The following is a 21,521-nucleotide window of genomic DNA, read 5'->3' on the forward strand; positions in this document are numbered from 1 at the left end:
ACTCCTAAATGTCTGAAAATCTCTCATGTCCTCCAGTGAACATCACAGCACTGCACAAGTTCATTTTAATTCTGATGAATGCTTCACATGGCTCAACACATGATGTAATAGCCCAGATGAAGGATTGATCATTGATTATTCGTTTGCTCGTCACCGTGGGTCTTCATTTCTATTAGGTGAAGGTCGCGTCCCTACGGATCAGGATTACGTACTTTTCCAGACTCAGAAAATATTTTACATGATTCATACAGCATTATTTGGTATATAGTGCAGTCATCTGTAAATACAATGTCCTGTTTGTTTTTCTCACTGGTTTTCTGTGATAACATGAACGAGGAGGAACATAAGACACTAACACCAGCATATATTCATCCGCTTGATGCGGTTGCCGTCAGAAAGGTAAAGCCTGATTTAGATCTGTCGCAGGTTTGAGTGGCATTTAAAGGATTAGTTCACTTTTGAAAAAACTTTTGCTGATAATTTACTCACCCCCGTGTCATCCAAGATGTCCATGTCTTTCTTTCCTCAGTCGAAAAGATATTTAGGTTTTTGATGAAAACATTCCAGGATTTTTCTCCATATAATGGACTTCAATGGGAACCGGATGGTTCAGGGTCCAAAAGACAGTTAATATCAGTTTCAGATGCAGCTTCAAATGTCTTTAAACGACACCAGACGATGAATAAGGGCCTTATCATGCGAAACGATCGGTTATTTCAAAACTTATTCCAAAAATGTAACTTTTCTAAGGACAAATGCTAGCCTTGCTCTATTCTGTGAGGCGCGTTTGTAACGTCACGTAATACGTAATTACGTTCAAAAGGTCACGGGCGACGTGGCCGGAAGTACAGAATCAAAATCGTCCGACATCGTTGTTTTACCTTTTAAATCCTTTTTTGTAAACGGCGTTTGAGTTAGTTTTCACGTTCAACTTGTAAACACTCTGGCTCTGTAGTTCTGGCTACGTCGCCCGTGACCTTTTGAACGTAATTACGTAATACGTGACGTTACAAACGCGCCTCACAGAATGGAGAAAGGCTAGCATTTGTCCTTAGAAAAGTTACATTTTTGGAATAAGCTTTGAAATAACCGATCGTTTCGCATGATAAGACCCTTATTCATCGTCTGGTGTCGTTTAAAGACATTTGAAGCTGCATCTGAAACTGTTATTAACTGTCTTTCGGACCTTGAACCATCCGGTTCCCATTGAAGTCCATTATATGGAGAAAAATCCTGGAATGTTTTCATCAAAAACCTACATTTCTTTTCGACTGAGGAAAGAAAGACATGAACATCTTGGATGACATGGGGGTGAGTAAATTATCAGCAAAAGTTTTTTCAAAAGTTAACTAATCCTTTAATTTCCGTTTAGCATTATGAAGATGTGTCATGTTGGTCAATTACTCAAGGACCACTTTTGGCATGAAATCATAGTGAGGAAACAAATATTGTTCCATACTAATCCAGACCTGGAAATTACTCCAATAAAGTTCGATTCAGACACTTCTGCGTTAAACGGATCCGACACTACAGACCCAGACGTGTCCTGTTCTGAGGAGCTTGTGCCCCGTCATTACACAGTGATGTAACTTTTCAGATTTTGATTAAGGATTACTAAGGTAAAACATTTTTTTAATATATATTCACTTGCACGCACGGATTAATTGTTCACCACAAGACTAAGAATATGCGCTAACAAAGTAAATAGGTTAAATTTTGATTTCACGGGGACTTTAAGATGGTCAATAAATGCATTAAACATGTTCTGTGTTAACCAAGAAATGAACAAATATTGAAGAAAAATCCTTTTATTACAGTAAGTCACATTTTGTCGACTGGTGTAATACCCAGAATCCTCATGCCACTGGCCAGCACTGAGCGGGCGGAGCTGAACAGACACAGGCGGGCCTGAGGAAACACACACTGTAAGCGTCGGTCCAGATGCTGAACAGTCTCTGATAGTGTGTGTGTGTGTGTGTGTGTGTGTGTGTTTACCTGGGCCGTCGCTTCTGGACTTCCCTTCACGGGCAGCTCTCGGTGAGCCGACGCCACCAGGTGACTGAAAACACAGTAAACCTCATCAGAGCAAACAATGACGGACCAGAAACCCAGTAACGCCAGCAGAACTAACTTACACACTCGTTTGATTGTAATCTGACCACAAGAATCATCATCTGTATCTAAGACTAGTATGGCAAACCCCTGTATGGTGTGGTTTTTGGCGTATACCGAACGACACAGTGGCGTTACCATAGAAACCAACAGCTGCGATACATGAGTGTGGACCAATCATTTTACATTCCAATCCAATCAGATGCACAAATAATCTGATTTGGACTGATGGTGTGAGCGTAGCCTTTACATGATGTCCTGTTTTTCCCTCTGTGTATTTCATGCGAGTATCAGAGATGTATAGTAACGAAGTACAACTACTTAAGTACTGTACTTACAGTTTTTTCCAGTTGCTAACACACTAAAATGACATGCACGGCACAATTCTTTAAACGGACACACAGAGAGCAAAACTTCTTCTCAAGTTTCCAAAAGTCTAAACACATTTTCTGCTTTACACACATTTTGCATTTCAAAATGCCACTTTTTAAATGCACTGAGCACAGTTCTCTGCATAAGACACGACAATCTGACATAAAGTCACATGTTTGCCATTTCTAAACACTACCATTTAAAATGACACTACATGAGCTGATTACAATGTGCCATCTGGCCAAACACCTCAATGGTTAATTGTTAACTCTTCAATCAGGATGTAAGCACTATAAAAACTATAAAACTATAAAAATTATTTTTCTTGCCACTTTTTTCTTACTGTAATATATTTTCTGGAAGTTTCTTTTTCAGTTTACTGTTTTTTGTAAGTAATTTTATGTAAATATTTCTGTTGTGCATACGTTACACTGACCTGTTTACTGTAGTGAAAAAATACATTACTGTAAAATGAAGTTTCAACAGCATGTGTGTGTCTGCAAATATTTCTGTGCATGTGAACAATCTGATACATATTTCAGTATTATGGCAAAGCATACTAAAGATAGGAGTGCTTTTCATTATGCCCAACAGTGTGTAGTTGTTTAGGCAAAAATCTGGTAATATGAATGAAGTGTGTGCCATTTCATGCAAAAGTCTAATTTTGATAATACTGTGTGTAGTTTCGGCTTCATTTTGCAGGATATATGAGGTATTTTGCAGTTTGGGTGTGTAGTTTTGTGAATTGTGTTAAGTATTTTGATAAAACCAAATTGTGTGTTAGCAATTGAAAAAAACTGTAAGTACTAAAATGCTGTATCTGTACTCTACTAGAGTATTGTGTTTTTCTCATACTTCTACTTTTACTTCAGTAGATATTTTCGATGAATTTAATACTTTTACTTCGATATTTTTTTAATGTTCTGCTAGTTACTCGTTACAATTATAAAAATTTTTACGAATCATTCGTTGCGAGTTGGCTTTCATGCAATGGCCGCCAAAGCGCCTTATTTGATTGCTAGTTCAAACTTTTGACTGCTTTCTTTAATAATTGCATGACACAATACTTGTACTTTTAATTTTAGTACTTAAGTAGTGAATTTTTAAATAAACTACTTGCATTACTTAAGTACAACAAATGTTGAATACTTTAGTATTTCTACTCAAGTCACTTTTTTGATAGAGCACTTGTACTTTTACTCAAGTCCGGGTTTCTAGAACTTTATGCATCTCTGGCGAGTATTGATTTTAGAAACGCCCGATCGCCAGTGTCGAACTGACCACTAGTCTTCACGAGGTCACGTCCTGCTCAAGCACCAAAGTAAGAGCTAATTATGTGTTTCATCTGTATTTGATGATAGGAAGTCCAGTCTCAAAATTGATTAGCGCATGAAAAAAAAGTGTAGCGTAATGTTTTTCTGATCTTTCATGTTAGGCTCTTAATAGATGTGTGTATACTGTATAACATATAATATGTGATGCATTAAAAAAGCAACCCGCCGAGAGAGGGAGGGCACACACACACACACGCCCACGGCCCGACACGCCCAATCCCCTCTGCGCATGACAGATGATGGTGTGTAAGGTTGTCCCAAACCCAGCTTACCCTTCTGCTACACACTCAAATGCGTTTACTCAGCTGGGGTGATCGTGTGTACCTGAGGGTCATGAGGAAGTTGACCAGGTGTCGGGGCTGCAGGTCGTTCACCGACTGAAGAAGCACTTCATCATATCTGAAAACAGGCCAGTCACACATTACTGTGTGTACATTACACTCACACTAGAAGCAAAGCCTCCACGAATAATAAACGGTCAACCTCTGCTGCTTTATTCTTCAACGGGCTGCTTACCACACCTCAAGACAAGCGTGTCCTATAGGAGAACCCATTACTCGTGTGTGACGCTGCTGTGTGAACTCCTGAAACGCCTCCATTGGAGTCTAGAGTTCCTCCCGGGAACGCACACGTCACAATATTCCTCATTATAATAATTCATGCGCAGAATAAAGGGGCGGGGCCTGGTTAAGTTGTTAAACTGATTATGGAAAGGGGCGGGACCAATCACAGCACACTGATCCAGCCGACCAATCAGAGCACAGTGTGCTTTTCAGGAGGAGGGGCTTTACAGAGACAGGAAGTGAACAGAGCGTTACTGACAGACTGGGAAGAGAGGAGCCGCAACAATGGAGAATAATCAACATTCCTGTTCTAGGAGAGCCTGAACACATCAGAGTAAGTCCTCTTTAAACCAGGACTAGTTTAGATTAGTGCAGTACTAAATACTTATGCATCTCGTCCCAAACTTCTGGAGGCTCAAGTCATTGATATGTTGTTATTACAGAGAGAAGTTGCTGTGTGTGTGTGTGTGTGTGTGCATTCCACCGATAATAAAAGGTCGACCGACCTGGAATGACTTCATACCTGTGTGTTCCTATTAACTGGAAAACAATTCCACACAGTACTCATGACAGCATGTGTTGTGTGATTCATTATACGATGTGAGCTTTAAAACGCCCAGCTCATAGTCTCACACCGATGGGATCGGGCATTGTCTGGGTGGAGCGCCCCGCCTCCTCCAGTGTTGTCGGCAGTGGTGGAATGTAACGAAGTACAAATACTTTTGTTACTTTACTTAAGCACATTTTTCACGCATCTTTACTTTACTTAAGTAGAATAAATAGTGCATACTTTTTACTTTTACTTCGTTACATTTTGCAGCAATTATTATACGTTCTAGTAGTGTTGGGCGATATGCTCCATTTTCATATCGTCCTATCGTCAGCCTGTGAGATCGGCGATACACGATATTATCGTGAGGGGGCGGGGCTGACATTTGATTATTAACTTGATTATTTAGCCTACTCATTAATTTGCTTGTTTTATTAGCCTACTTCGTTTTATATACGAGAATCTTTTTTCTATTTTGCTAGCAAAGGTGGAGTGTTTATTAATAGGATCAGGTTATTTCCTGGTATAGTGAGGTAAAAAAAAGAGATCCTAATACTTTTGTTTGTCAACGGGAAATTTACGGACACATTAGCCTATCCTCATGCCGTTACATGCAGCATTTTGACTAGGGTCTATTTCTGCACGAGATGAAAACACGTTTTAATAATTTCTTGGGTCAGAAAGAGTCGGAGTTTGCGATATGTGTCCCCCTACCAGTGCGCTCTCTGCGCACTTCACATGCGCACTTCAGTAAGCTCGAAGTACGCGGGTTAATGCGTTTTAAATGCCGGGAGAAACAAGAGCAAGGGCCAAACGTCTAGCTGAGTCGATCGGTTTATACTTATACTTATGACTTGACTCTGATAAAGGAAACGTTTACATGACCACATGCATTGTCAAGTTTATTCAACATAATCAGGTTAAGAACGTCGTCGCATGTAAACGCGCTCAATCTCTGAAAGTGAAAGTAAAAACGGACTGCTTTCGGCATCTGCATTAACGCCGCGTTCACTCAGAGACGACGATGATAACGGTAACTATAATACTATTTTAGTGATATTATTATTAATACTATTTAGTAATTGTATTGTTTTTAGTGTTGGTGTCATTAAACGTTTTGTTAATGTGTTACGGAAACAAATACTGACGAACAACGATGCCGTTTTCATCTTGGATCTGTAGGAAATTGAATTTTGCGTCTGTTAAAACGAGCACACTTGATAATTTGTGAATGGATCACCTTGCAATTGAATTTTGATGTGGGATGTTTTTTAGTCTGTTTTAAAAACATTCTCTTAGAGGAGTCCTCATTAGTGTGTTGATGCAATTGTTATGAGGTGATGTCGTTGTAAATTTAGGCAAGGCAAATTGATTGTAGTTCCTAATATTCATTTAATAACAATACTAGCTTTATAATAATAATAATAATAGGCCTAATAATAATAATTTAATACATTATGGTAAAACGAGCCAATTATCGTATTGATATCGTCAAAGGCATCTGCCATCGGCGATATGTCAGACTATCGTCGATACACGATACTATCGTCTATCGGCACAACCCTACGTTCTAGTCAGTGTTGGGTGTAACTAATTACTAAGTAATTAGTTACTGTAATTTAATTACTTTTCCCTTGAAAAAGTAAAGTAAGGGATTACTCTTCATTTATCTGTAATTTAATTACAGTTACTTCTGTTGTAATTGAGGTAAATACTGTGTATAGATCAATCCGATCTCACAGCGTACATTCGTATGCATTTTATGAGGTGTCTAAATTGTATGACCGCACTCGTACAAATTCGTATGAATTAGTCGTCTTGTAAAATATGTATGAAAAAAGTGAGAAATGTAATGAGATCAGACATAAAACAATAGTAGGTTCAACATCAAAATGTATTGTCTGATGCTAAAAAGTATGTTTTTATAATGTGACCTTCTCCACCTTGATCAGTTTAAGGATAATTCATGCAATTTTATAGTATTTATTTGAAAGAATTAAAACAGATTCATGTCTATCCTTGTATTATTCCGCTGGTTGAGATTGATATGGGATTTTGAAAGTAATTAGTAATTAAATACTTTTTATAGAGAGTAATTAGTGCGGTAATCTAATTACACTGTTGAAGAGGTAATTAGTAACTAGTTATTAATTACTTTTTTAGAGTAACTTACCCAACACTGGTTCTAGTCCACTACATTTCTACAACTTCTGTTACATTTTCATTACATTTTCTGATCAGTTTTTCCCCGGCCAAAACGTAATCTGACCGTCCGTTGCTATAGATAGCATTTCAACCCGGTCACACTAAATGCGTCTTAGTTTATCGTGCAATTCATACGCGAAAATTAGTTTTTACGTGCATAGGAAACACACCGTGTGTAATATGCGATTGGTTAGGATTATGGCAAGCCACGAGGTTCAGAATTACACCATAAATTAATCGCTTTTATTGCCAAACATAGTTATGAACATATAGTAAGAATAAGCATGATGTGTATATTGCCTAATTGCAAGCTTGTTTCAGAAATGGTGACAACATTTTTTTTTTCCATCATTATAGGAGTATTAGGTTAAATGAGTTAGAATTAAATGTTTTATTAATCATTAGAAAATAGACATTAAGAAAATAAGTTATGCAAGTACTTTTACTTTTAATAAAGTACATTTAAAATCAGGTACTTTTTACTTAAATATGGTTGTCATTGTGTTACTTCTATTTTTACTAAAGTAAATATTTATCTGGTTATTTGACATTCAGCAGTTCCTCCACCACTGGTTGTCGGACGAGCTTCACTGATGTAATGAATGTGGAGTATGTGTGGTAAAGGTGACGCTCACCTGAGCAGGTGCTGGAGAACTGAAACACTTCTGCTGTCCATGAGAGGAGAGACGTCACGGCAAGAGTACGCCTCACTCGCATGTGTCCTCAGCAAACTGTGAAGACAAACACAATCATGAGCAATAAACCCCTGACACCATACGGACGTTACCCAATATATGAATATAGATTACAAGTGAGAAGACAGACTTACAGCATATGAACTGACTGACACGACCATCCATTACACACAGATGTTGTCCAATCAGCATTAGGGTTGGGTATCGAGAATCAAGTATCGATTGGAACCGAGACTAACTTTTCGTTTTTCCCGGAATCGTTCAAAAGTTAAAATTTTGATTCCTAGTTTCGATATTCACAGTCCGCCGAGCGGAAGAAGAAACCGCTGAACAACACCAACGAAGAAGCGTCTACCGGAAGTGTTGGCATAACCACGCGAGTCGAACATGAGTAGCTTACGTCGGCGATCCAAAGTGTGGCTTCACTTTTCTAAAAATAACGAAATCTCGGCAAAATGCTAAATTTGTGACAAAAGGAGTATTTTTACAGAAGGAGTATTTCCTTCAGAAAGGCCGTTGGTTAGCAAGGTTAGCTAAACTTTTTTGACCCTGCCTCTTAAAAGAATCGGAATCGAGAATCGTTAGGAACCGGAATCGAAACAAGGAATCGGAATCAGAATCGTTCAAATTCAAACGATACCCAACCCTAATCCGCATCACTGACTCCAGACGGGTATTAAATGTATTTTAAAGTGTCTCTATTATGCTTTTTGGTAAATTCCCTTTCATGTAGTTTAATACAACTGTTCGTGAATGTAAAAGGTCTGCTTATTATATTTTTATAAATCGTTGCAGATGAATTGAGTTTTTGTCTTCTTGATAGAAGGAACGAATCTGAACACAGCCTGAAACAAAGTAATTGCAGAGCCCGTCTAACGGAGAGCCTTGGCACTTCCTATTAGCCCCGTTGTGTATCATCTTGGTCGCAGTTCCATTATAATTCCACTAGAGGTGATCATGAGCGAGAGCAGAATGAATGGGAGTCTATGGGGCTAAACGGCTAAATGCGTCTCTTTCACCTGCTTGTCGTTAAATCAAAATAGATTTTATTGTTGATTCCGCAAGTTCAATATAGATTATAGGCCAAAAGTCGAATGAACGAGTACTTATGTCTTTTTGATTTCTTACAGGTTAGGCCGTTGTTGGCCGGAGCACGCTAGCATTCTGCTATTGTGTGACATCATCACAGTTTTGAACGGATTTTTTGAACAGATAAGTGAACTTAAAAATGCAATTTTCATCTGAGTGTATTTTCTTAGCCCTCCCTTTTGAATACAACTTTCAAATTACTTGACAAAAAATTACATCCCGAGAAAAGTGGATTTCTGGGGGTGAAACCCCATTGACTCCCATTCATTCTGCACTCGACCGCGAGCGCCCCCGCATGGACAGAGACGCGTTACTGCAGCCAGTCCACAACCCGGAAGTAACCAGTCAGTGCCAATTCTCTTCAATTAGACATTCTCTGGTAATTCCAGTCCTACGTAGGTTTGCAAGTACTTTGCATAATGCCAGCCTCTGGTCTTGATTGGCTGAACAGCGTCTGCTCTGCCCCTAAAACAGTGTAGTGTATCTGGGACTGGAAGAGCTTGGATCAAAGCAAATCCACTTTGATGAGATTCATATGACAAAACCCACGCCATCTGACCAATCAGAGCAGACCAATCACAACAGACTGATCTACTCCGCACTGATTGGTCAGATGGCTCAATCACAACAGACAGGGCCATCCTTGTATACTATTAGGTTAGTCTGTGTGTGTGTGTGTGTGGGTGTACCTGCAGAGCCGGGCGTGTGTGTACTGCAGAAACACACCCGTGTCTCCTCGAGACTGTAGGACTTTGTCCCACTCGAATTTATAGTCTGACATCAGAGGCCCTTTAAAGTCCTGACAAACACAAGAGATAAACACACACACACACACCGATAGCATGAGGCTACACAAAAATTACACACACACAGCCTGAATATCACGACACTCAATATGACATTATACCTCATCACATAATAAATCACACATTTCAGAAGTGTAATGCAGTCAGTCAGGTTTGTGCCATACAGGAACCGGTCTGGTGCTTGACTGAGAGTGTGTGTGTGTGTGTGTGTGTGTGTGTACCTGTATGATTAAAGCGCTGACCCCGATCCTCTCAGCTGTCAGTTCCGGCTCCTCCAGCACTTTTGAAGCTACGCACACACAGAGAGAGCCCCAGTTAACCAAAACCAGTTCATCATGCCATGTCAACACACTAGAAATCTGGTCTTTCTGCTCGATCACAACCTGCACTTCGAGACACAGATCCGTCCTGCTGTAAACTCATGCTATTCTCATCTACGCCAACCCTTCTGTCCCAGAGTCACTTCCAAAGAGTGATCCTGACTACAGTCACTCACTAGTGCAGTCGTATCCACACTGCACAAACTAGAAATAAGTATAAAACTCTATTATTTGTTTATATAAATTAACTGTATAACCAGTTCCCAGTGCTGTGAGTGTTTCTAGCATATTCAACAAGGCAACATTGATGGCTTATTTGACATATTTCTCAATCTATCGCGAAAAAAAGTGTTTGATTTTTTATTTTGCTATTGGTAATGACTACGCTTATATTATTTGTTGTATTATGACGACTTCTGCTTCTGAGAACCCCTCGAATGTGCAAAGGCTCCATTCAAAATCATAAGTTAATTCACAGTGTCTCCCCCAGCCGTCGTGGGACTGTTGAAGAGTGTGTGTGTGTGTAGGAGGAGTGTGTTCTCACTTCTGGACTGCCTCATGTTGTTGATCATGCGGCTCCGTGCCTCCTCCAGCACGTCCTCCAGGAACACCACCTCCCCGCGCCGCGTGCTCATGCCCTGCACCAGCCCGAACGCCACATGACGACACCTGTCACACACACACACACACACACACATACTCAGATACCGAAGTCCCTTTAAGGCATGTCATTTCTCTTGGCGGCCATCTTTGAAACGCCTATAGCAACCGGAGCTGCAGTGATGCGATGACTTTACCAATCAGCGATTGGATCTTTTATTTAGGAGGCGGGGCTTACTCAGCCATATTGAGCATTGCACTTTCTCCCATTCATAAGTAATATGAGTGCACTGTCTTTGTATTTCTGAAGATATTTAGGCTATGCTTGATATTGAGCTGCCAGAGGAGGCGACACTAAAACCACCCGCGGTGTGAAACGCGCTTTACATAGAAACTTGACAAGCCTGAGCATGTCTAATAAGCACAAACCGTGTCAAAAACAATTTGATGTGCAAGTAAAAAAGTAGGCCATCTGTCCTACAGCGTTTCTCTACTTTAGCACAGTAAAGAATGTGAATATGATGGGGTTCAATTAAAAGCAAACCCAAGGAAGAAACGTTTATGATCCACTGCGTAAATGTGAGTGTAAGATTTAGGATAACTGATGGGATATTGTTAAATTTACTCATGGCCAGATCCAAACCACAATTCAAAGCCGACAAAGCTTAAATGATGAACTCATTTTGTCATGAATCCACTCCCGCCTGTCCTCTCTGGCTCATAAACACTACACACTTATGATACACACTTCCCCTGCTTCAGTTGATCTCCATTGGATAAATGATTTGTCTGTTAAATGATTAAATGTAAATGTTGGTAACTTGTGATATTCTAAATTAATTTTTGATATTTAGATGAACACAGGTTAATAAATGATTAAAAACATACTCACTCTTTGTTATTCTTTTAACTGACATTGACAAATGAAACCTTAGAAAGGATCTAAGGATCTGTTTCAGTAGCAACCATGTGAAAGAGTGTAAATATATTGATATTTATTGTCAGACCTAAACCAGAGTGTTTCTTGTTCTTTTAAAAAGCAAATGAAAGTGGCAGTGAAGACATCCGACACACATAATACTGGTGTTTAGTTAGTAGGTGTGTCAAACGAGAGAATTCCTACTTTCCAGCCGTTAGGTTTGGTGAAAGTATATTTGAGAAGGTGTGTCTCCATCCTGAAGGGAAGTTGTCCACTGTATCTGTGTTCATCATGCAGTAAGTAAAGACACCACGGGTGAATAAGACAAACACTTTAACTAACAGATATCATCATACTTACCCTGGACACTGAATACATTAAGAGTTGCTAACATTTTTTTGTATATGTATAATTATGCAAATGAGGTATGATCTAATAAAATATGCTTTAATTGGTATACATTTACAAAGAAATGTAAAAGAAATCTGAACATTGGATAAACCAATGATTTTGCTTACATATTAGAGTTAAAGTTTTTTACAGAGGGGATTTTTATGGAGTCAAATCCATTCCACATATTTGCAACACAATAAAATATTGCAAAAGAAAAATAAAGTATAGAGAGAAAAAAATTTATTTTTGCAAACAAAAATAAACCAGCACAAAATTAAAATAAAAAAAAGTCAGAAGGCAGAGTCAAGGAACTGAGGCAGAGTCAAGGAATGGGGGCGGAGTCAAGGAATGGGGGTGGAGTCAAGGAACTGGGGCGGAGTCATGGAACTGAGGCGGAGTCAAGGAACTGGGCAGAGTCAAGGAACTGAAGCGGAGTCATGGAACTGGGGCGGAGTCATGGAATGGGGGTGGAGTCAAGGAACTGGGGCGGAGTCATGGAACTGAGGCGGAGTCAAGGAACTGGGCAGAGTCAAGGAACGGGGGCAGAGTCAAGGAACTGGGGCGGAGTCAAGGAATGGAGGCGGAGTTAAGGCACGGGGCGGAGTCAAGGAACTGAGGAGGAGTCATGGAACTGGGGCGGAGTCAAGGAATGGGGGCAGAGTCAAGGAACTGGGGCATAGTCAAGGAATGGAGGCGGAGTTAAGGCACGGGGTGGAGTCAAGGAACTGAGGCGGAGTCATGGAACTGGGGCGGAGTCAAGGAACTTGGGCAGAGTAAAGGTACTGGGGCGGAGTCAAGGAACTGGGGCATGTTCAGCGGGCCTGGCCACGTGTGTATGTGTGTGTCCCTCTAGTGAGTGTGTGTGTGTACCTCTCTGCCCACTGGTGTCCCATAGCTGCCAGGATGTGAAAGAGCTGCTGGAAGTGGACGGTCTGACTCTTATCAGTCTGAAAGAGGGAACGAGGACTGAGCAGAAGCAGACGATGAAGGAGTCACATGACTCAGCAGATTCATGATCGTTCTTACCACATAGATCATCTCATCAAAGCCAAACCTCTGCTTCCTGTCCAGCGCTGCTGCCACGTCTCTGAAAGCACACAGAAGGGAGATCCGTCACGAGACGCTGCGTTAAACTTAACACACGCATGTGTGTGTGTGTGTGTGTGTGTGCGCGAGACACACCTGGTGAGGTACAGGGACGTCCCATCACTGCGCACTAATGTGGCGTAAGACGACATGTCGCTCGTCCCAGACAGATCTACCACACCCGTGCCCTTCCTGTGCAACAACCAATCACAGTCACCGCACACAATCACACACATTTAATAAACAGTTCCACTACATATTTGGTTTACATCATTTGCATATTAATGGTTCTGTGTATACTAAATGAGTGTAGAGTTAAGAGTCCAACTATTTTAAAGCATGAAGAAATTATTTTCAGTTTAATTTTAAACTTTAAATGTGTCATTTCCATAATAAAGATTAGTATGCAAAGGGACTTTAAATACAGATTTATACACTCACCTAAAGGATTATTAGGAGCGCCACACTAATACTGTGTTTGACGCCCTTTCACCTTAATTCTCCGTGGCATTGATTCAATAAGGTCCTGAAATCATTCTTTAGAAATGTTGGCCCATATTGATAGGAGAGCATCTTGCAGTTGATGGAGATTTGTGGGATGAAGCTCCCGTTCCACCACATCCCAAAGATGCTCTATTGGGTTGAGATCTGGTGACTGTGGCGGCCATATTGGTACAGTCAACTCATTGACATGCTCAAGAAATGATTTGAAATGATTCATGGTCATTATCCTGCTGGAAGTATCCATCAGAGGATGGGGACATGGTGGCCATAAAGGGATGGACATGGTCAGAAACAATGCTCAGGTAGGCCGTGGCATTTAAACGATGCCCAATTGGCACTAAGGGGCCTAAAGTGTGCCAAGAAAACATTCCCCACACCATTACACCACCACCACCAGCCTGCACAGTGGGAACAAGGCATGATGATCCATGATCTCATTCTGTTTACGCCAAATTCTGACTCTACCATCTGAAATCGAGACTCATCAGACCAGGCAACATTTCTCCAGTCTTCAACTGTCCAGTTTTGGTGAGCTCTTGCAAATTGTGGCCTCTTTTTCCTATGTGTAGTGTAGATGAGTGGTACCCGGTGGGGTCTTCTGCTGTTGTAGCCCATCCGCCTCAAGGTTGTGTGTGTTGTGTCTTTGCTGCATACCTCGGTTGTAACGAGTGGTTATTTCAGTCAAAGTTGCTCTTCTATCAGCTTGAATCAGTCGGCCCGTTCTCCTCTGACCTCTCGCATCAACAAGGCATTTTGGCCCACAGGACTGACCCATACTGGATGTTTTTCCCTTTTCACTCCATTCTTTGTAAACCCTAGAAATGGTTGTGTGTGAAAATCCCAGTAACGGAGCAGATTGTGAAATACTCAGACACCAACAACCATGCCACGCTCAAAACTGCTTAAATCTGTTTTCTTTCCCATTCTGACATTCAGTTTGGAGTTCAGGAGATTGTCTTGACCAGGACCACACCCCTAAATGCATTGAAGACACTGCCATGTGATTGGTTGATTAGAGAATTGAATTAATAAGAAACTGAACAGGTGTTCCTAATAATCCTTTAGGTGAGTGTATATTATTCATCAGTAAATCCAATTAGTTTCAATCTCATATATTTTATCTAACTGAATATCGCCTGTTTCAAAGTCATACTTTTTAACTGAATTAATGCAATTGCTTCACAATGAAAATATGTATGCTTATTCTAAGCATTTTGAATAAATACATTTTGAAAATATGATGTCATAAAAAATAATGAAAATATGAATCAGATGCAAATAGTTAATAATAAACTATGCAATGATTTTTTCGAGTGAAGAAATCCGACCTTAATTTAATGTGCATTAAATTGAGTTTATTGGTTTATGTTGATGGATGCATGCGACTGAAACCCAGATGCTGAAAGTGATCAGGAGAGCATGTGTGGTGTTCAGAAGGAGCTGTACTCTGAGGTCTTCAGCAGGCGTTTGGCCGTCAGCTCTTCCAGCACACTCTGAGTCTGAGCGTCATGAAGAGACTCTCCAGAGTAATGGTCAAAGTCAACTCCTAAACGCTGAGAGAGGACACACACCCTCAGTTTAACTATGGCTGCCAAAAAAAACATTGAATTTATTTTCATTAACATATGTATTTAAACATACATTAAATAATTAACATGTTTATTATCCAACAACAAATGAGAGTAGAAACAATTATATCCCTGAAGATGTGTTTCTGGATCATAGAAAGCCTAAATGGAAATGCTTGATAAGTGAAACAGAACATTTATTTCAAGTAACTAAAATGTGTTTTTGTGGTTTTAGTTTTGGTTATCTCTAAACACACGTTATGATGAAGTTACCCGATAGATGCGTTTGTACTCGTGCACAGTGATCTCCCGAAACTGCTTCCACAGGGCCAGAGCCTGATCCTCCCGCTGCACCAGACGCCTGTAAAACCCAGCGGCCGCCGTACGCACGCTCTCGTCACACTCGGCCTCGCGGTTCACCTGCACGTACACCTGCAGCAACGGGAGAACACACGCGAGTCTTCCAGCACGTCCCGCCAGGACCAGGTCACATGACACACACACACACACACCTCTGACCTCAAACAGATGTTCCAGCGGCTGCGTCTTCAGCTTCTCCTGACAGCCGAAGCGCTCAAAGCCTGCGCCCAACAGACCTGCACACACACCATCAGCACCACACTCAATAACACCAGCTCTGTGTGCTGTGATTGCTCTACTCTGCTCTGATTGGTCAGATGGCCCAGTCTGTTGTGATTGCTCTACTCTGCTCTGATTGGTCAGATGGCCCAGTCTGTGTGATTGGTCTACTCTGCTCTGATTGGTCAGATGGCCCAGTCTGTGTGATTGGTCTACTCTGCTCTGATTGGTCAGATGGCCCAGTCTGTTGTGATTGGTCTACTCTGCTCTGATTGGTCAGATGGTCCAGTCTGTTGTGATTGGTCTACTTTGCTCTGATTGGTCTACACTGCTCTGATTGGTCAGATGGCCCAGTCTGTTGTGATTGGTCTACTCTGCTCTGATTGGTCACATGGCCCAGTCTGTTGTGATTGGTCTACTCTGCTCTGATTGGTCAGATGGCCCAGTCTGTTGTGATTGGTCTACTCTGCTCTGATTGGTCACATGGCCCAGTCTGTTGTGATTGGTCTACTCTGCTCTGATTGGTCAGATGGCCCAGTCTGTTGTGATTGGTCTACTCTGCTCTGATTGGTCACATGGCCCAGTCTGTTGTGATTGGTCTACTCTGCTCTGATTGGTCAGATGGCCCAGTCTGTTGTGATTGGTCTACTCTGCTCTGATTGGTCAGATGGCTCAGTCTGTTGTGATTGGTCTATTCTGCTCTGATTGGTCAGATGACCCAGTCTGTGTGATTGGTCTACTCTGCTCTGATTGGTCAGATGGCCCAGTCTGTTGTGATTGGTCTACTCTGCTCTGATTGGTCAGATGGCCCAGTCTGTTGTGATTGGTCTACTCTGCTCTGATTGGTCAGATGACCCAGTCTGTTGTGATTGGTCTACTCTGCTCTGATTGGTCACATGGCCCAGTCTGTTGTGATTGGTCTACTCTGCTCTGATTGGTCACATGGCCCAGTCTGTTGTGATTGGTCTACTCTGCTCTGATTGGTCACATGGCCCAGTCTGTTGTGATTGGTCTACTCTGCTCTGATTGGTCAGATGACCTTTTACATTCACAAACAGCAATATTACACATCACATGAAAGCTCAGAACCCAAAAAGCACTATTTTCTAAACTTCCTGACTTCTCTAGGTTAATAATGTCAACTCACCAAACTGCATTCCCCAGTCACCCAAATAATTGACTCGAATAACCTCTTTCCCCAAGGCCTTCTTCAGGTTGGCAATGAAGTTTCCTACAAAAAAAGCGAATCATTTAAAGTTTTGTTCTATTAAAAACATGTTGTATCTTTTATACAAGCACTCCATCTACTGGTGACAGAGAGAACTATTCAACAGAGTAACGACCTCACCAATTATAGTGGAGCGAAGATGTCCGGCATGAAATTTCTTAGCGATGTTTGGAGAACTGTAAGCAAAGAGAGTTGAGTGAGCCACATGCTAAATCAGCTCACGGCTCCTGTGTTAACCAACCTGAACTCCACCAGCGTCCTGCCGCCCTGAAGATGCTGCAGAAGTTCACTCTTCACGCCGAACCCGTCAGGCTCCGACTGCAGCTGCTCCAAGAGTTTCTGTGCAATAAAAAATAATAAATGTCAATGCAATCTTCTCACGATTGCAAGAAATTCACAATCAGAAATGTAAGAAAATGTTGCTTAAATACCTGTGGTGAGTAAAGCAAGCTTCCATAATAATATGCATTCAGAAAATCGATGGGATGAATTTTCATTTCATGCTGACTTTAAAGGCTATTATTATTATTATTATTATTAATAAGCCATATTCATTCCAATTTTGTGCTCATACAAATTATTATGTTTAATTTAATTCTGTTTTGTACATCAATTACAGTGTTTTTCTTGGGAATGACATATAAAATGACAATTATAACAGAATAGGCCCATATGATTCAGCCTAATGCTGTAAAACCAGAGTTGTGTTGGGTAAGTTACTCTAAAAAAGTAATTAATTACTAGTTACTAATTACCTCTTCAACAGTGTAATTAGATCACTGTACGAATTACTCTCTCTAAAAAGTATTTAATCACTTTTAATTACTTTCAAAATCCCATATCAATTTCAACCAGCTGAAACATGAATCTGTTTTAATTCTTTCAAATAAATACTATAAAATTGCATGAATTATCCTTTAACAGACCAAGGTGGAGAAGGTTACATTATAAAAACATACTTTATAGCATCAGACAATACATTTTGATGTTAAACCCATTATTGTTTTATGTCTGATCTCATGACATTTCACACTTTTTTCATACATATTTGACAATAATTCATACGAATTTGTACGAGTGCCATTAGACACCTCATAAAACGCATATACGAATCGCTGTGAGATCGGATTGATCTACAGTATTTACCTCAATTACATCACAAGTAACTGTAATTAAATTACAGATAAATGAAGAGTAATCCCTTACTTTACATTTTCAAGGGAAAAGTAATTAAATTACAGTAACTAATTACTTAGTAATTAGTTACACCCAACACTGTGTAAAACTAAACATTTATAATATAATATAATGAATATAATATGATAATACAGTCTGATCAAACCATTGTATAACGGAAGACCTTTGACTACATTTATGTACTTTTTATATTCTTTGACAAAATATGATGAAATTTAAGCTGCACAATTATTTCTGTGATTAGAACGAATATCAGATTAATCAATAACAGCGACAGGGACTCACTTTAAGCTGACAAAAACTGATCAGTGAAAATGTTGAACATTATGCACATTCAGTGGAGAGTTGTGTGTATGATTGTTGTTTCCATTGGTGTGAAGGCAGAGCATCAGTTCACCTGCGCCAGGATCAGTTTGTTCAATCTGAAGTGAATCTCTCCTTGAGCAGCGACGACGTCCTCCACGACAGAGTCCCGTCTGATCTAGAGCAGAACACAAAACAAAGCCATGGAAATCAGAGGCACACACATGCATATGATCTCCGCACTGTTCCCAGGTCTGCAGACGAATGGCTCTGGAAGGTCTGCTCACCTGATTGGCCAGCGCTTGTGTTTTGGTGTGCAGGTCTCCATCCGGAACAGCAGCTCCGCTCCGCAGCAGACAGCCGACGGACACACGCAGATCAGCGGACGGCCTGACGTCACAAACATCGCTGGAGTCAACTTCAAAATATCCCACATCGTTGTTTTACCTTTTCTTTATTTATATATTTTTTCATAAATGGCGTTTGACTTTGCCTTTGCACTTTGGCTTCATAAACATTGGGTCGGTTCTTCCGCCTACGTCACGCTTGACCTTTCAGCCTTTCATCGCAGAGCTAGTGTAAGATGAGCATTTGTGGTTAAAAAGAATATAAATATAGATTTTTTGACAGATGGTTTGTCTAGATCAGACTCTTAGACTTTGAAGCTGCGACCTGGACCTTCGACCCTACATGGAGAAATCCTGGAGTGTGTTCCTCAAAACATTCATTTATTTTCCACTCAAGAAAGAAAGACATGAACATCTTGGATGTACAGAAAAGTACAGATATTTTGAATGTGAATTATCTGTGATTATGATCATAAAGACAAAAGTACTGTTTTGAAAACTTTCTAATTCTGGCAATAACGGGATTAGTAAAAAGGCAAATTCTTTATTCATAAACGCACAATGTGGAAAACTCATTTCTAAAAGACGAACTTGCTGTTAAAGTCATTTAAAAATGTGTGAAAATGTAAAAGGTATATTAATAAGCATATATAAAATATTATAAATCTGTATGGCGTCTTGTGAAGTCTGTTTTCTTTGGATCTACTGATTTTGGCCTGTTTTTAACTTTTGGCGGGGTGTATGGGTTTAAAGGGATACTCCACTTTTTTGGGAAATAGGCTCATTTTACAACTCCCCCAGAGTTAAACATTTGAGTTTTACCGTTGACAAAACAATTGACCTTATGCACAGATGCACTACTTCCTGAACTTCAGCCAGCTCCTTGTTTCCTGTCTGTCATTATTGGACAAACTGATTAATCCAGGTGTGATTGACCTCAGTAGTCACGGCAACAATAATCAGGCACACCTGAATTAATCAAGTTCGGCCAATAATGGCAGACAGTATTTTCGGATATTTAGAATAATATCAGTAACCAGACAGTTTCTGGTCCCATTGACTGCCATAGTATATTTTTTCCTACTATGGAAGCCATTGAGACCAGAAACTGTCTGGTTACTTATATTCTTCTAAATATCCGAAAATACTCTGAATTGTTTCGTCAACGGTAAAACTCAAATGTTTAACTATAAAAATGAGCCTATTTACAAAAAAAGGTGGAGTATCCCTTTAAGGGTGTTTGGACGTTGGCTCTTACTGTTTCTTTGACACTGGCACTGCACAGATCAAGGGTATTAAAGCATCTTCAGACACTCCGCACACCTTCGCGAGCTGCAAAACAAGTATAGCGATCAGATCTGACATAAGGTTGTGTTAATGTCACAGTGCGTCAGACGCGCGCGTGGTGTACCTGCAGCGCGACGCTCCGCCTGAAGAAGCACGCCATGTGCGCGCGCGGAGTTCAGCAGATATTCACATGAAACTACATCAGGAATGAGCATGAAGTGTCACTGACCAGTCTCCGTACTGGAGGACAAGAGTGTGAGCAGCATCCTGTAGTCAGCTACTGTCATTTCTGTGCGTGTTTTCAAAATAAAAGTCATCAGGCTCCTCCGCATAGACACTAGACGTCACCTTGGCTATGGCAGTTCATTGGAACGAATGCGTCAATAGAGCCGCCATCTTGAAACAGGGGAGCCCCTCCACTTTTTTTTTTTTTTTTTTTTTTTATCTTTGTAATTTTTTTTTTTTTATTCTAACCAACAAAGTCAATATACAGTCAGAATTGCAATATATACAAAATGGAGAAAACAAAAACAAGCAGAAAAAACAAAAACAAAAAACAGACAGCCAGGGGGGGAGGCTAAACATTATATAAAAATATCAAAGGATTCACAAATCGAAATAGTTTTAATTGCTTTCTTATTGTGGGAATGAAGGATAGTTTTGATATATAATTGCATTTCTTTTTCAAGAACCAAAAGCAAAGGTTTGGTTTTATTGTACTTACATTTATGTATATGGAATTTAGCATAAATTAAAATTAAATTTATAATATAGTATTCCTTCCTTTTATTTGAAGGAATATTATTAAAACCAGCTATAACATTTTCTAAACACAAAGAAAAAGAGGGGTCAATATTGTGAATTATAAATCTAGATAAGTCTTTCCAAAACTTTCTTACATGAGCGCAATGCCAAAACAGATGAAACAAAGTTTCAGGCAATGTATTGCAAAAAGAACAGTTCAGATCAATATCCTTTTTAAATTTAACAAGAAAATTATTTACTGGGTAGTACCTGTGTAAGATTTTAAAGCTAATTTCCTTTATTTTGTTTACCAATAAATATTTGTTTGGTAAAGTCCAGATGGCCTTCCATAACAGACCTTCAACCAGTCTATTCCAGTAAACAATACAGTTTGGCCTCGTGACAATATCTTTTTGAAACAATGAACGAATGGTTTTATTTACATTTACGCCCCTCCACTTTAATGCATCAGCATCAATGTAGTATACACAGGTCTAACGGAAATAAAATCACCATAAATCATCATGAATGCGATTTTTCTTGTTTTTTTGGTTTGTTCCAACGGTCAGACATGTATTTATCATTGATTCCAGAAAGAAATTTTTTTTTTTTTTTTTTTTTTCAAAAACACTCTTCCTAGTTCAGATTTCATCCGTGAACATCATACGCTGCACAAAAGTCCGACACCATCAATGAATTCGACGTAAAGGCAAAGATAGC

At 40.0% G+C, this 21,521-nt stretch overlaps 1 protein-coding gene across 2 annotated transcripts; it reads right to left on the minus strand.

Annotated features, from left to right (window-relative positions):
- Positions 1-1,792: 1,792 nt before the first annotated feature.
- rars2 (arginyl-tRNA synthetase 2, mitochondrial) lies at positions 1,793-20,341 on the minus strand. Of its 2 annotated transcripts, XM_039666201.2 has the most exons (20): positions 20,182-20,341; positions 20,029-20,102; positions 18,711-18,813; positions 18,518-18,601; positions 17,165-17,262; positions 17,044-17,099; positions 16,843-16,926; positions 15,636-15,712; positions 15,390-15,548; positions 14,995-15,101; positions 13,141-13,236; positions 12,985-13,045; positions 12,829-12,905; positions 10,591-10,715; positions 9,948-10,015; positions 9,610-9,719; positions 7,772-7,867; positions 4,143-4,217; positions 1,996-2,059; positions 1,793-1,908 (listed from the first exon to the last, which is right to left on the minus strand). In XM_039666201.2, the coding sequence occupies exons 1-20, from the start codon at positions 20,215-20,217 to the stop codon at positions 1,822-1,824; spliced, it is 1,737 nt and encodes a 578-aa protein (XP_039522135.2). In that variant the 5' UTR covers positions 20,218-20,341; the 3' UTR covers positions 1,793-1,821. The 2 variants fall into 2 exon arrangements, with proteins under 2 accessions (XP_039522135.2, XP_088974411.1); XM_089118285.1 differs by having other exon boundaries at positions 15,390-15,712.
- Between the last annotated feature and the right edge of the window lie 1,180 nt (positions 20,342-21,521).

Source organism: Pimephales promelas, chromosome 13 (assembly GCF_988280905.1).
Source record: "Pimephales promelas chromosome 13, fPimPro1.hap1.1, whole genome shotgun sequence".
Classification (NCBI taxonomy): Eukaryota; Metazoa; Chordata; class Actinopteri; order Cypriniformes; family Leuciscidae; genus Pimephales; species Pimephales promelas.